The sequence below is a fragment of the Magallana gigas genome, chromosome 8 (genome assembly GCF_963853765.1).
Source record: "Magallana gigas chromosome 8, xbMagGiga1.1, whole genome shotgun sequence".
Lineage (NCBI taxonomy): Eukaryota > Metazoa > Mollusca > Bivalvia > Ostreida > Ostreidae > Magallana > Magallana gigas.
The window spans coordinates 13,788,350-13,803,426 of record NC_088860.1 but is presented as its reverse complement, the minus strand read 5'-3'; the positions used below and the strand labels follow the sequence as shown (position 1 = coordinate 13,803,426).

At 33.3% G+C, this 15,077-nt stretch overlaps 1 protein-coding gene across 6 annotated transcripts in view; it reads right to left on the bottom strand.

Annotated features, from left to right (window-relative positions):
- LOC105340797 (neurogenic locus notch homolog protein 1) overlaps positions 1–11,053 on the bottom strand; it is a 66,157-nt gene extending 55,104 nt beyond the window's left edge. For 3 of the 6 annotated variants that reach the window (XM_011447016.4, XM_020072415.3, XM_066068656.1), the window contains exons 1-13: positions 10,700–11,051; positions 7,601–7,658; positions 7,088–7,233; positions 4,002–4,380; positions 2,729–2,764; positions 2,453–2,565; positions 2,171–2,229; positions 2,007–2,051; positions 1,527–1,702; positions 1,311–1,421; positions 1,085–1,198; positions 833–946; positions 320–433 (exon numbers count right to left, since the gene is read on the bottom strand). In XM_011447016.4, coding sequence (XP_011445318.3) covers positions 320–433; positions 833–946; positions 1,085–1,198; positions 1,311–1,421; positions 1,527–1,702; positions 2,007–2,051; positions 2,171–2,229; positions 2,453–2,565; positions 2,729–2,764; positions 4,002–4,380; positions 7,088–7,233; positions 7,601–7,637 — 1,444 coding nt within the window. In that variant the 5' untranslated portion in view covers positions 7,638–7,658; positions 10,700–11,051. Of the gene's footprint in view, positions 1–319; positions 434–832; positions 947–1,084; positions 1,199–1,310; positions 1,422–1,526; positions 1,703–2,006; positions 2,052–2,170; positions 2,230–2,452; positions 2,566–2,728; positions 2,765–4,001; positions 4,381–7,087; positions 7,234–7,600; positions 7,659–10,699 lie in introns of all 6 variants that reach the window. The other 3 variants (XR_010708400.1, XR_010708401.1, XM_020072414.3) reach the window with 2 other exon arrangements.
- Between the last annotated feature and the right edge of the window lie 4,024 nt (positions 11,054–15,077).

Genomic DNA, 15,077 nt, shown 5'->3' with positions numbered 1-15,077 from the left:
ATAAAAACATCATCTGTTATTAACATTATTTGAACATAAGTATATTAAGTAACTTATTTCTAGGGATTATGTCAAAATGGATATATAAAATCCTGCCTTAAAAATCTGAATGCAGGCATCATTCCAAAGAATTCTTGTTATTACGAATTTTAAAAGGATATTTTTTTTTAATTTTTCTTTTTAAAAATTGTTTTTTGAATCTGAATGACGTCAACAGTTTAAATTATATTTTTATAATAATTTTTGGGATTTTTTGGATTAAGCTGAGGGGGAAGGGGGGGGGGGTAGTGGTTTCTAAATGTGTTTTCTTTTATATTACCTTGGTGGCAGTCCTGTCCTGTCCATCCTGGGATACACGTACAGTTATAAAACCCGATGTCGTTTGTACAGGTACCGCCATGCTGGCACGGGAATCTTGCACAATCGTCTTTGTCTGAATGTCAATTTTTTATGTGATGAAGTGACATTTGGAAATAAAATTTATGGTAGTTTTCAAGATGCTTTGAATAACTACATACTATACAAAATAACGAAAATACTATAGATGGTTGATTGGAATCTGCAATTCTATAACCTTTGAGGAAATAAGCGCTTCAATATTTCAAATTCAGTGTTGTTATATCATATTTCGTGTTAACAAAGTAAAAAATTTCGTTAAATTCAATCAGTTTCAGAACAGAATGTATGTAATGTTGGACGCTTTTCCATATTTATTTGGAAATGTAACAACTCGGCAAGATTAAAGAGCATCTTTTTTCTTTTAACAAAAAGAAAAAGTCAACTTTAACAATTTTAAGGAACTTCAACAAAAAAAGCCTTGACTGGTACCAACCGATGTCACAGAAGGCGCCCTCCCAGGAGGAGGGACAGGTGCAGTAGAAGGAACCGTCCGTGTTCACACAGGTGGCGCCATTCTTACACGGGACGTTCAAACACTCGTTCACATCTACAAATATTCACAACATATACTCAATACCACAACCCATTGCTTACAATGTCCATGCAATATTGTTTCAATTTCTAATTTCTTTCCATTTTGCAGTTTATCTCTTTTTTTTCTTGGGCCAATGAATTTTATATGTACCTATTTCGCACTGGCGTCCGTCCCAGCCTCGTTTGCAAATACATGAATCTTCTCCAAGCTTTTCATGACAGACTCCGTTGTTTCCACAAGGAAACCGGATGCAAGTATTGATGTCTAGCAAAAGTCAGAACAAAGAGTAATCCCGTGTATTTACAACCATATTTTGACAAAATTTTAATTTAAATTCTGTTATTAATTAGTTTAATTTTAAGGGTAATTAACCAACCAATTTCACATCGTGTTCCGGTCCATCCAACTGGGCATGCGCATGATATATCTCCATCATCTGTGGTTTGGCAGATTCCATTGTTCTGGCATGGTGATGGGAGACATCCACCTACAAATTAATTACCGTATAAGTAATCATTATTCTATAAACTTCATAATGTAAATATAATCAGAGAGTAAGCAAACACCTTTTAAAGCTGTTTTTGTGTATTACCATTTTGACCGTTTCCTTTGATGTCCACGATAAAGTTCTTTATCAACACCACCTCGAATCCGTCAAAGAACACCTTTTTGGCTTTAGTGTCCAGTATCCGGAGGATGTCCTCTGCTCGCAGTGATTCGACAAACGTTAGATCCACGCCCACTTCTAGGGAAGTGTGATCCCTCTTACTGAAATACCAAGGATAAAAATAAAATTTCACCTTCCAAAATTATGTTATTATATATTCACATGGATAGGACATAGCTGGAACACCATTCACCTACTTCCAAAAGAAATAGAGGTGGAAAACGATAGGTCGGTGACATCTACTACAAAGGTGATTGAAAAAGGCTGGCTATGTCAAGTGGGCCATGATCATATTCATGAATTCTAGATAACTTAAACCAAAAGAATTGCTATATTCCATGTCAAAAGAAAACTAGATTTTGAAGATTACTAGTATAGTATATATATTATGATAATAATACTTACTGTGTTGTTGATTTGCAGGTGCACTCAATGGATTTGGAAACGTTTCTAAAAGATAGTGAGAGCGAATCTTAAGTATATTAATAATGGTAACGCCCTTAATAATTCTATGACTGGTTAAAATATCAAAAAAGGAGTTTTGAAAGTTCTGAATATATTTCTCTCACCTTATTTCATTGATATTGCATTTAACGAAACCTTTTTCGTGTTGAAAGTAAAATTCCATCTAAAATCGAAATATATTTGTATTAATCACAGTACGTTAAAAAGTGTAAGTATATTTTAAGAAAGTTTGCAAATAATCTTGCAACAATTAGAAATTGAAAATTGTCTAATCGATTGATAACATTCATAAACTTTTATCTTTTGATTTTTTAATTTTTAATATAATCAAGTCATTGGAACATATTTAATAGTATATAAACGAATATATTTCAGTAAAACCATACCTCCTCACAGAGGGGTTCCGAAATACGTCGAAAATCACTGGAATTGACGTTTGCCATATCGGGTGTGTAGGTTTCATTTAAGATTGGCAGCTTCAACTTTACGAGAATCGATTCTGAAAAACAAATGTTAGGTCTTTGATATTCAAATATGAGTACAACAAAATAACATAGAACAATTTAAGTTGACTTGAAGTTGAAAGTCTAAGAGACAAGTAAAACTTTAAAAGGGAAACATTAAGAATTTAAAATTAAAAAGAGAACAAAAAACCGCATTACCTCTTTGTGCCTCTTGCAGGGATTGGTTTGATCCACCTAAAAGTATGAGTTACCATGAGAAGAAATCCACAAAAATGTATGTCAATATTCTAAAGTCTTTATCACCAAAACTTATGATACCGTCAATATTTCTCCACCATTATAGTTTTTACTCATACGCTGTTTTCTTTTCTATGCTATTTTCATTTTCCATCATTCATGTATGACTATATCGGACTTAAACACGAAAATGGTTTAGTTGCGCATTTTGAATGATTGATCAAAGCTTGAAACTTAAAAGTCAAGTTTTAAGAGAAATACAGAGATAAGACTTCATTTTCATGTAAACAAAGCTCGAGTCTGATGTTTGTTTACAAAAAATGTAATGTATGGAATACCATTTCTTTGACAAAATGACTCGTGGAAAACAAGGTAAACTGATTCAATGTGTTCGTAAATAATATCATAAACAGAAGAAAGCAACATTTGATTGAAACTTTTACCAATAAAACACATATGTAAACAATGCAATGACAAGACTCGAGCTTTGTTTACAAAACAAAGAATTTCAGATTATGTATCTTGATTATAACTCAATATTTGACTTTCAAGTTTTGACAAAGCATTAAAAATACGTAAATCAATATTAACAATCAAAAATGGAAAAATGAAATTTGAAAGTTTGAGCTCAAATCATGTCCAAGTCCCTTTTAAATTTCATTTTTTGGGGAATGAAACTAAATATGTTCAATTGTTAAGGTCGTCATGCAAGCAGCATGCAATGATTTGTATTATAATTATTTTATCGAGATGATTCTGTATGAATAACTCATTTGTCTGTAAAGACGTGGATCTGCTGTAAAAGTAAACACCATTAATTCTTGTTTATCATTCTAGAGTTTGAAAAAATTGGGGTTTACAGCACGTATTTTTTGTAAAATGTATGTGCCAAGCGGATTTGACAAAAAGGAATTGACAGTTATTAAGTGTATTTTAAAGAAATCTTAGTTCCAATGACGTGTATTAATGTGTAATTATTACATTTGATGAAAATCTGAATTGTTTCAATAAATGATCATATTTTCCCCCTTGTTTGCTTAAAAGTTGCACACGAAGACATTCTGTACTTTGCTATGCATAAATTTTGATATTTAAGCATGTAACAGTCACAGCAAAAATGAAAAAGAATTATATACGAAATGTATTTGTATCAATCAGTAACTTAACATCAATAAATATTATTAATGCCAATAAGCAAAAAAAAAATAAATAAATAAATATATCTCATTCTCACCATTCATTAATAAGAAATACACTAATAGCCCGACTCCGAACCCGATGATTAAAGCCAGGAGTAACAGAAGAATCACAGTACATATCCTCCGGCGCCTCTTTCTTTCTATCTCTCTCTGTTTCTTTTTGTCCAATTCATTTATAGAACTTGGCGGGGAATTTTTCGTGGAAATAATTCCTATATTGTCAGCGTAATGCACTTTGTGCGATTGTCCGTTGTGTAGATGGTTAGAATTATGTCCGTTTCCGGTCACTATGTATTTTTTGCCAACGTTTGTATACTCTGTCTGTCTGGATTTGTCCGCCACATGATGCCGAGACACATTGTTATACACTGATGTATTACTGCTTCTGTCGTTGTTGAAATGAATTACCCCATTCTGTAAAAAAAAAATAAGAGCAATGTTTGTGTACAATCTTCAAAATTAGTCAATAAAAGTTGCAGAATAGAGAGTCTAGCATGTTATTATTTTTTTTTACAGAATAAAATCAAGTTTTGATATTGGCTGATGTTTAATTTTTTTTCTTCCATTACATTACCGTACCTTTAGGTTAAAATAATTGCAGTTGAATTGTAAAAAAAAAAACAACAAAGAATGAAAAGTAAAATTTTTTAACCAAATGACATTTAAGATTTTCTTTTTTGGGGCAAGTATATATTGAGCAGGTTTCTTTTCTGTAACATAGTTTAATTCAAATGATAGTTGGTATCGACAGTCTATCCATACGTGAACGTTATATCACATATGTCAAGTTTTTCTTCAATAGTCACGATATTAAAAGCGGGTTTGAACATTATCAGTTTATCTTTAAGATTGCTGGGTGGACAACAAATGAACCATCAGACCTGCTTTAAACTTTTGAACATGATATGTTTGGTCACGAACTATTATTAAGTAATGAGAAAATCCAAAACATTTTGGCTTTAAAATTAGATCATTTTCCTAAATCATTATACAGATTACCTCTAAAAAGGTAAAAATAGCCTAAAAATGGCCACACTGTACAATATATCATAACATTTCGATACAAATATTAGAATTAAGTCATGTAAACGTTTATAATACCTTTGCTATGCATCCTTTGTTTACTTAGGCTATTTCTTGACCCTTTATCGATTTTTTAATAATGGAGGAATTTGATTTTTGAAAATCTCGAAATTTATATACAAATAATGATTTTGTTTAACTTTCTAACCAAAAGAATTTTTTGTATTTACATTGTATTTACCCACATAACTTTGAATGTTAACTTTTATGTTCACCCAAATAACTCTTAAAAGGTCATAATAGACAAAACAGTCACGATATTTTGCGTATTTGTTTGACAGACGAACGGTGTTTATTTTGATCGATGACGCTCAACAGCTTGGTAAAAACAAATCTATATCTCATCTATACTCTGCCTTATTCACACATTAGAATCAAGTCAAAACAAATCATTTTATCTCAATCTAGGAATTTCTCTAAATGGTCAACTTTCTATCGTCATAACTTATGCATATTAAATGTTGGCGATGGGCTTTAGGGAATAGAGAATCACATCGTTCAACAATTTATGCTAAATATTTTCTCCTGACGTCCTAAACTTCTATATGTAAACGGTAACGCATTTGATAAAGTAATGGAAATTTAATGTGTCAGGAACTGCCTCAAAGGGACCCGATATTGAACACAAATGGACTTGACATTAATCTGATGGGCCCTCAAAATCAGATAACTCCTTGGCTGGACAAAGGAGCGGTGTTCGCCATGAATGCAATGGATTTTTTTTTAACCATCCATAGACCGTTCTCTTTTCCCAATGTATTTTGTACTTTAAGCCCTTTATCTGTCTTTTTCAACTGTACACTCCCCTTTTGGTAACAAAATCAACTTTATATTGCTGCAAAAGGAAGCTGAATTGCGTGTATGTTTGTTTTGTTTCCGATTCACTGAATTCATTTAAGAAACTGGTTTTGGATAAAGAAAAAGTCTTTCATCCAAGTAGCAAGCCATAACGCAATTCGCCCAAAGCAATAGATCCAAAACATTACGTCATTGAATTAGAACATCCTAACGGTTATACAGTTTCTTGACTTTTACTTACTAGTCCATGCATTATCCGAGAAGATTTTCAGTGTCCATTCATTGAATTTATGATACTCAAAATAATACTTATGAATACGAGACGAATTACAAAATTATTTTTTTTTCTCAGTGACTGTTGTTTCTTATCACTTGGCATCGATCTCATCTTTTAGTTTTTTTTGCCTTTTGGAGATTTTTATACCTTTGAACTTTGCTACAAGAATCATGTTAAAATCAACCAAAGACGACCAAATGACTGAAATGACAAATCTTTTCAATGCAATATGATTCAATTTTACTTTGTGACCGTTGTCACTACTATATTTTCTACGTTTTGCTTTTTTAAACTTTTAGCATACATGTAGATTATTCTCTTGAGCAAAAGCCCACTATTACCTAGCATCTTAAGGAATGGACACTGTATGGCATCAACCTTGTACTATATGTTCTTCTTTATAAAACTTTTTTTAAGGCGAACCTTCTATATATTTCCTAGCAACATCGACCATGTATGGACACAGTACTTGACTGCGATTATTGCCTCTACTATTTGGCTTCAACCAAATCTTCTATGTTCTGCCTTATGAAAACTTTAGTACGACTTATTCTGACCCAGTGTACCAATTAAACCATTCCTTAGCATATTCAGGCATGGCCTCTGTAATCAGTTTCCGTTGTTTTTCCTATTTGGCATCAACGTTGTACTAAACATTTTACCATGTGTGTCAAAATTCTACTGAGCCAACCTTCGATTCTAAATATTCCCTAACAACATCAGGTAAGGACACAGCTTGGTTATTGTGATACCAGGGTATCTTATACATGTATTTGGAATCAACCTTTTCTTCAACGTTTTACCCTTTGAAACTTTTAGTATGGTTTATTTATGTTTCCAAAATCGAATGCCAGATCCACTATTCACAAGCAATAACCTCATATATAAGCCATGTTTTACAAGTCCCATTAGTCACTAGAATTCTCCGTTACATAAGTATCAAGCCTGAGGAGCCACACTCACCGGGTCCTCATCTTCCTGCGCGCCCTCACTTGAGGACCGGTCCGCCTCCTCACCGCTGGACTGTCTGACGATCACCTGCTCCTCTGCCATTCGACTGATCCAGTCCGGCTCTCCCTCCATTCTTAGGCCGCCATTTTGTCTGTCATCTGAAAATATTCAAAGAATCCTAGTCACAATCCTGTTTTCTGATTTTCATCTGAAAGATTCCAATGAATTCTAATTACTCACTTAACCTGGTTTTTCTTTGTATTGTGTTTGAACCAGTCCACTAACCGAATTGAAATATTATTCAACATATTATTCAATAAAGGAAAATGGTAAGAGAGAGAGAGAGAGAGAGAGAGAGAGAGAGAGAGAGAGAGAGAGAGAGAGAGAGAGAGAGATGTTTAGTTGTGTAATAAATTAGAATGAGAGAGAAGAAACATTGGTTCATATTTGACAATGGAAGAATAGCCTTTCCGACAACTTGATCAACAAGTGTGACACGTTGTCTGTGGTTGTTGAAGCACTTACTCCATGGAACAGTTAAGATTTTCGTCTTCTTTTCCATTCAGCAACATGGATAAACGATCTACAAGCGAGAGGATCAAGCAAGCTTAACGCAATTATATGCACTGTGGTTTCAGTCTAGAAACAACTTTCACGAAAAACAAGTGAAAACTTCAATTGTAATGTGCATTGTATTCATTGGTATTAATTATATTGGCTTCAATTTGTTGTAAGTGTCTCATGTAAAACTGTGTACTGAGTACTATCATTTTAATGGCAATCTTGATATCATAACATTCTCTCGTTTTCCAAAATTATAATGTCGGTTTTACGACATAAATCTTAATAAATTTATAAATATGTATATTTTATGAACTTTAGAAATCTTGAAAGTACAATGTAGCTTAGGGATGAAACACAAACAAAAGACGATCTTCTAAACTTGAAACAATTGACCCTAACTGTGTGCTTTAGGAAAGGAATAAATTACGAACATTAAATTCAGATATCTTGTTTGTGGATCTCGAATTTTTTTTATTTTTGTATTTATTTTGGCCGACAGAAAACAAAAGGACGGATTTCAGAAGACGGACTTGTAACATATAACCCCCAGCACTGAATCCAGGGCCCGTTATACAGACATCGACGGCTCGGGACAAATATGACATGTGTTTGTTTTCAAATATAAGTGATGCGTATAAAAACTATATTTATGACAACTTATTTCAACATTGTTAATTTTTACTAGACTAATGAGTGATATGAAATTTGAATTACGAAATTTTTTTACGACATGACGAAGTTTTTTTTCCGGTGAACGAATATCTTGACAAATTAAGAAATTTTTTACTTGTGCAAAAAGCTAAAAAAGGAATTTTCCAAAATAAATGAATAAAATAAGAAAGCTTTGTTCAAAGCAAAATCAGAGTTTTGAAGATGTCAAAAATATCCGTCCGTACGCCAGCTTATTCAGGAAGACATTCCCTTGAGAATTGTGGGATATGCAGTAAATGACAACCTTCATGTCTACAACAATAGTTTCCTCTTTTCTGCAAACAGCGGCGTTATATAACGGCTGTAATTGGATGATTTATTTGTCCAGTTTGATACAGCTGACATTTGTTATGTCACCAAATGTCATCAACTATTTCATCTCTTCTCCTAATAAAAAGGGTCTTGATTCTTATACAATCGTGTATGTATGTAATTGTTATCAAAAGTAAAGTAAAGGTTTATTATTTTCGGGGTTTTTTTTCATAATCGTTGGTAGGCTTAAACTTAACCCCCCCCCCCCCCACCCACCCACACACTCACACACACACTTAACCAACCAAAGAAAAAATTAGTAAAGAGGAAACATAAGGTCACGACTACAGTCATTCATTCTTAATAGATTTCATTGAAAACAATCTTTAATTTGATAAGTTTTCTTGCGATTGTTTATGTAGTTTTCATAATAGTTTCAAACTCAACAATATTGTAATTCTATCGTAGTGTCAACTGCAAAATACTCTTCACGAGAATTCAACGTGATTTTTTTTAACTAAAGGAGATCTAAAAACTATATAGGAATATTTACAAAAGTTGCATTATTAGAGCAAATAAGCGTAACTATATGGATTGTATTTACTTTAACTGTATAAATAACTTTTTACAAAACAGAGTGAGAATTTCGCCTCATGGTCAAAATTTGAAGCCTTTCATTTTTATATCTCTAAAGTTATTTGCTGTAAATGCAGTGAACGAGTTCATATAAAAATGAATTTTAAATATATTTAATTAAACATCAGTGTGGCAAAAATTGATAGAAAAAAAAATAAAACGAAAATATTGATAACTGCAAAATTAACAAAAATCAAACGAAGTGGTGTTTGACAAACGATATTTTTTTCCGAAGCATGCAGTTTGGCGAGCAGCAAATTATCAATTAGTTTGCCATAAACTGACCGGCAATATCGTTAAACATGCCATAGAACGGCAATAAAGCACAGGTCAGAAGCTTAGCCCGACTGGGTAAATCAATCCCTCTCGTCGGTCGGCCATAAACATGTCAGAAAGGCCCGTAACTGGTAGAGCACAAAGGGGAGACAACCTGTGAACACATTATGAACCTGGGAACAACGTGCTACATTGTCAGATACTGGCCCGGTCAGCTGCCATGGAACCAGCCGTATAATACGACGTAACCCAGTAAATTCCGGAAAAGTCAGCCACTTTTTTTATTGTCATACGATTAGTATTCCGGAAGATGACAAGCCAGGGTTTTTTTTTACCCGGGATGTTGGGGAAAAAAGGAAGGGGGGGGGGGTTCCATAATAGTTTTATTAGAATTCTCGACATTACTCTCTTAACTATACTCAAAAGTAATAGTTTGAAATGGGTCTTTAAACGCTTTCCATCCTCATCAATGAGATATAAAATGTCGGACATGTGCTGTTAGGATTTCATGAAATTAAGTTTAGTGCATAGAAAAAGTTAATGAAGAATACTGCATGAAAAAAATCCACGTATTATTTTCTATACGATAGTATATCGAACATTTTTAGAAAAATCATTGCCTATCTTAACTATTTTTTAAAAATACATTTTATCCTATATATGCAGTTTAATGTGTTCTATTAAATTTACCGGTTATTTCACTTTAAAAAAAAAATATCATTTTAATGCAAGTTCAGTTAAATATTTACTAATCCCCGAGTTGTAACGAAATACGTTAACTAATTATGTAGAACTAGCTACATTTTATCTAATTTGGTTTTTGTTCAAAGAAAATTGATAGAAATTATATTGTTCACTTCATACAGTATTTGTGGTTTCTATTAAAACATGGGTGAAAATGAAAACAAATCGTGCACACAGCATTTATATCTTAAAGAATGCCAACACTTTCGAAAAAGCTTTATAAAAGATAGGTGTAACACAACTACTAAAAAAAAGTACAACGCACTGCGCAAAATCTTCATCAGTATCCAAAGTCTTCTTGAAAACTTACTAATCAAAATTAATTGAATTAGTTCACTTTTTCAATTTTTGTTCTCAAAATGAGTAATATTCCATGGTCAACTAAAACTTTTTTTAAATGATATAATTCCTGAAGAAGTGAAAATCCAAAATGCTACTTACCGCAAAGTAAAATTCTTGTCCGACACACCAGCGAAAAATAAGGGGGAGAGTTAGAGAGAGGTCTAAACTTTCGTATCTCGCAGTATCATCGGAGCCCCCAGCGAAACTAATTGTATCTTGTCATTCTAGTCCAGGAAAAAAAATCACGTGACAGTCACTACAAACGACAGGGGCTATCTGAAAAATCTGTGTTCGAAAAAAAAAAACCGCGCCAGAATTTTACTGGAATGTATCCATGAGGCACAAGTCTCGTCTTTTGTTTTGAGAGTATCTTAAGTGCCACAGTTATTTACTAATTGTATTAGTTTAAGAGTGTTTCAATCAGATTAAATGTGCGCGAGGTCCAAAGAACGGCGATGAATTCTCACACCTGGGGACACCTATACAGTAGCTGTCAGGGCGTCAGAGTCACACCGAGGACTGTCCGACCAACCCGACTTATACTAATTAACTCTAATTCCTGACCCTTATACTACTTTGGTTTTTTTTTTCTTCATTAGAGTGGATGCCATTGGATATCTTAAACAAACATTCATTTCAATCCAAAAAGTAAAATCAAAATAATAATACCAATAACAAAATTAAAATAATCTTTGAACTTGAATTAAGTTTTAAAACTAATTAGATGTGGATTTTTTAGTGTTTGTATGATCATTATTTCTGAAAAACGAAGAAAACCTTAAAGCTTTTTACGTAGTTTGATAAAAAAAAAAATTTAAAAAAGTTCATACTTGTAATTTTGTGCCAAGAAAAAAGATCGAAAGACCTGTTTTGAGCGCTAAAATTATAAAGTTGAAAAATTGTAAATCAAAATGAATTGCTTAATTATTTATTGTTATATTTAGCGATTTTTTTTAATAATATCTATATTTCAAAAAGAAGAAAAAACGGAAGGAAATGTATTTATTCATATAAATGAAACTTAAAGTCACGACAAACGGGGAATGTTGTGTGATGTGTCGTCATTTTACACAGGAATTCTTTTTATTTAATCCAATAAAATGTATTACTCATCAGAACTCTACAAATTAGCTTGCAACCAAACAACAGAAGGTGTCAGACTTGGTTTTAGATTGAGGTGAAAACGACAAACAAACTCCTTAATGTGACCAAATCCTTTCTAGATGGCCACCAGTCTCCAGGCTATTCCGATCAGTAACGTTACGTTGTGCGGCCTTTCGGTTTTTCAAAGAAAATTCAGATGACTCTATGAAGAAAAAACAACGCCCCTGATTTTAACCAACTCTCTGTATGTGTCACCCACCCACAGAATTCCGGCAAATCGGCAGGGTAGACACTGTATTGGTTAAGTGGAGTGGCAACTAGATAACGAATCTATAGACTTTGTATCAGGGCAAGCATCTCCCGTATAAATTCCATTATGACCTACCCTAAGGGTCAAAGCAGCGTTGTGAAACGTTAGAATTTGCCGAAGCTCATCAATAACTGACCATCAACCCGAAACGGCATTCAATCAATTGCAATATATCTATAATGGTTTCTAACTCCTTAATCTATATACGGTTTTATTCGTACATTGCTTGAACACTTCACTAGTAGTACATATATGTATGTAAGTAATACCGAAAGGGGGTGATTTGATTTAAACTTTGATTGAGTTGTCAAGGAACAAAATTAACAGGAATTTTTATGACTCTTTTACGCTCACAATTCAATACATAAATTGAGACAAGAGATTTACAGATATCGAAAATAACATGTTAATTAATGGAGCATACACACATCACGTGATTTAGAAAAAAGATAAAGTACCCAATGAATTAATTGAACATATCTATAAGGCATTGTAGATTACATATCACTTGCTTAAAACGTTTGATATTTGAATGAAGAATAATTATTAGATTTTTCGTACTACGGTTATTTAGAGATTGGAAAGGGGTGTCCTTTTTCGGTCAACCCATGTGTCACACAGTTATGGGCATGTTATTGTAGATTTTTTTATTCATTAATATATATGGGTTATGCATTCGTATGCAAAGTACCTTTCTCTTGTCACATCATGTCTTAAGCACTGATTGCACATAATAACTAGATTGAACATTTCCCTAATAAAGCTTTGTCAGAAGTTGTAAACAAGTTGTAAACAAGCATCGTTGTTGTAAACACGTTTTGCTCTACATTCCGTAAACAACAGAAAATGACAAGTCGGAAATGACCAAGTGCGACAACTCAAATAATCTGAACTGTTAGTATGAGGCTTTTACCTAATTTAGTGGTTTCCTCCCTTTAACATTATAAAAAAAAGTCATGCATAATAGTTTGACAGTTTTTGTATGTTCCAAGAAGCAAAATTTGGTTTTGTAAAGTATTCTATTTTAATTTCATATTTAAAATCAACAGTTATGAAAACTTTGCTAACGCAGAGAAACTTTTCAGACATTATGCTTTTATTAAAACGATCAAATTACTGCCATTTTTAAAGATATATATTTACATTATCCAGTGTCTTTGTCTGTGATAACACTACGTATCTATTTTGTAATATATAACTCATAATACAAATGACGCCAAATCGAGGCGCCAGCAGGGTTTGTTTATTTATATTTCAATATTTAATCGTACGATGGCGTAAAATTATATAAATATAAGTAATAAGGAATCATTCTTTGAATATTATGAGGTGATAATTTCGCTAGGGGCGTGATCAAATCTATCATAAAGCCCTTCGGGCTTTATTGGATTTGATCACGCCCCGACCAAAATTATCACCTCATAATACTCAAAGAATGATTCCTTATTCCTTATATATATCAGCAAGATTAAACGGCAAACATTTTGTTGAATACATGCGAGTCCTCAACATTTCTGTAGTAATCTAACATAAAAATTGTTTATAACTAACGTTAATGACCATTCATCGATATAATTCAATAGACGTCTACATGTAATTGGTATACACGACCAAATAAGAGAGATATTATTCCTTTTTTGACAATAGTATTTTAGATTATAGCGAATCAAAATTTGATTTCTTCTTTCTCGATTCTCAGTAATCTACACTTTTGCAGGCACGTAGCATCAGGGGGGGGGGGGGGGGCCTGGCCCCCCACTTTTTCTCACAGCAACAAATTTTTTAAAATTGACATATAAAAAATTAAATTATATGGAGTTGCCCCCCCCCCCACTTTTTTGGGAGGATGTAAAAAATTGATATGAAAATAAGGAAATGAGTGGAGTTATATACTACGCTAGCCCCCCCGCCCGGATTAGGATTTTTAAGATTTTGGAAAAGGTTAAAATTCCTTCTTTTTTTTTTTTACTTTTTATTTATTCTTTTTAATTGTTTTTTGCTTGTCAAAATTTTTTGGATGAGTCTGCCCCCCCCCCCCCCACTTTCAAAAACGATGCTACGTGACTGTTTTGTAACAGACAATGAAATAAAAGAATATGTATTGATTGAAAACAATTAATTAAGAAATATTTGTATCTATCTATGATTAATTTGAAAACAGCACACTGAAGAAATCATTAGTTTGTCAACGCAAAATCTTTATTTTCCCAGCACTCCCCCGAAGAATTAACCGTCTGCAAGTCCGGCATTTCAGCTAGTCTCGCTTTTCCCAGACTCTCGCTCTCGCGAGTTGACTCGTGTGCCCTCGAGGCTTGACTCATGCGAGTCAAGTCTTGAGATCGAGAGTCTGGGGAAAGCGAATTTGAACTCGAACCAGAGACACTAGAAAAAACATCTCCTTCCTATGCGAGACTATCGAATTAATGATCCAGCTCCACTTGATGCGGGTCTAAATCGAACCAATGTACAAAATGGTGCGGCTCTACAGAAATAATGACTTGGAGATTGATGCAAGTCTCACGAAGCGTTGACTATAAATACGGCTCCATTTAATACAGGTCAGCACAAAATTAGGTTTCTTTTTGCCGGGCTGGTCAATCCAAAATTAGCTTCTTCTTCTTCTTCTTCTTCTTCTTCTTCTTCTTCTTCTTCTTCTTCTGCATGTTCTAATCAACCATTCGGGATATAAGCTGGTCTAGTAAACAAGTGACAAGAATTTAAACTTCATCTACAGTATATCACCACAACTTGTTGGATTATTCTTGAAATTATCATGATAATATCAATAATAAGTATAAAAACCTTCATGGTAATCGTGCGTAAATATATTGGGGTTTATTGGTACAAACTAATTCAAAATATGTACAGCATGCACATAATTAGAAACAAACGGAATATGTCTTAATCGTCCTAGCTCCCACTTCCGTAAATTGACTTGGTTGGAGGCTAGTATATATAATAGCTTTGGTTTTAATGAGTAGGCATGACACTGTCATTGTGTACATTCCGTGCACTTACATTAAGTTATTACTTAAGAGGAATTATGCAACACGCACATCTACC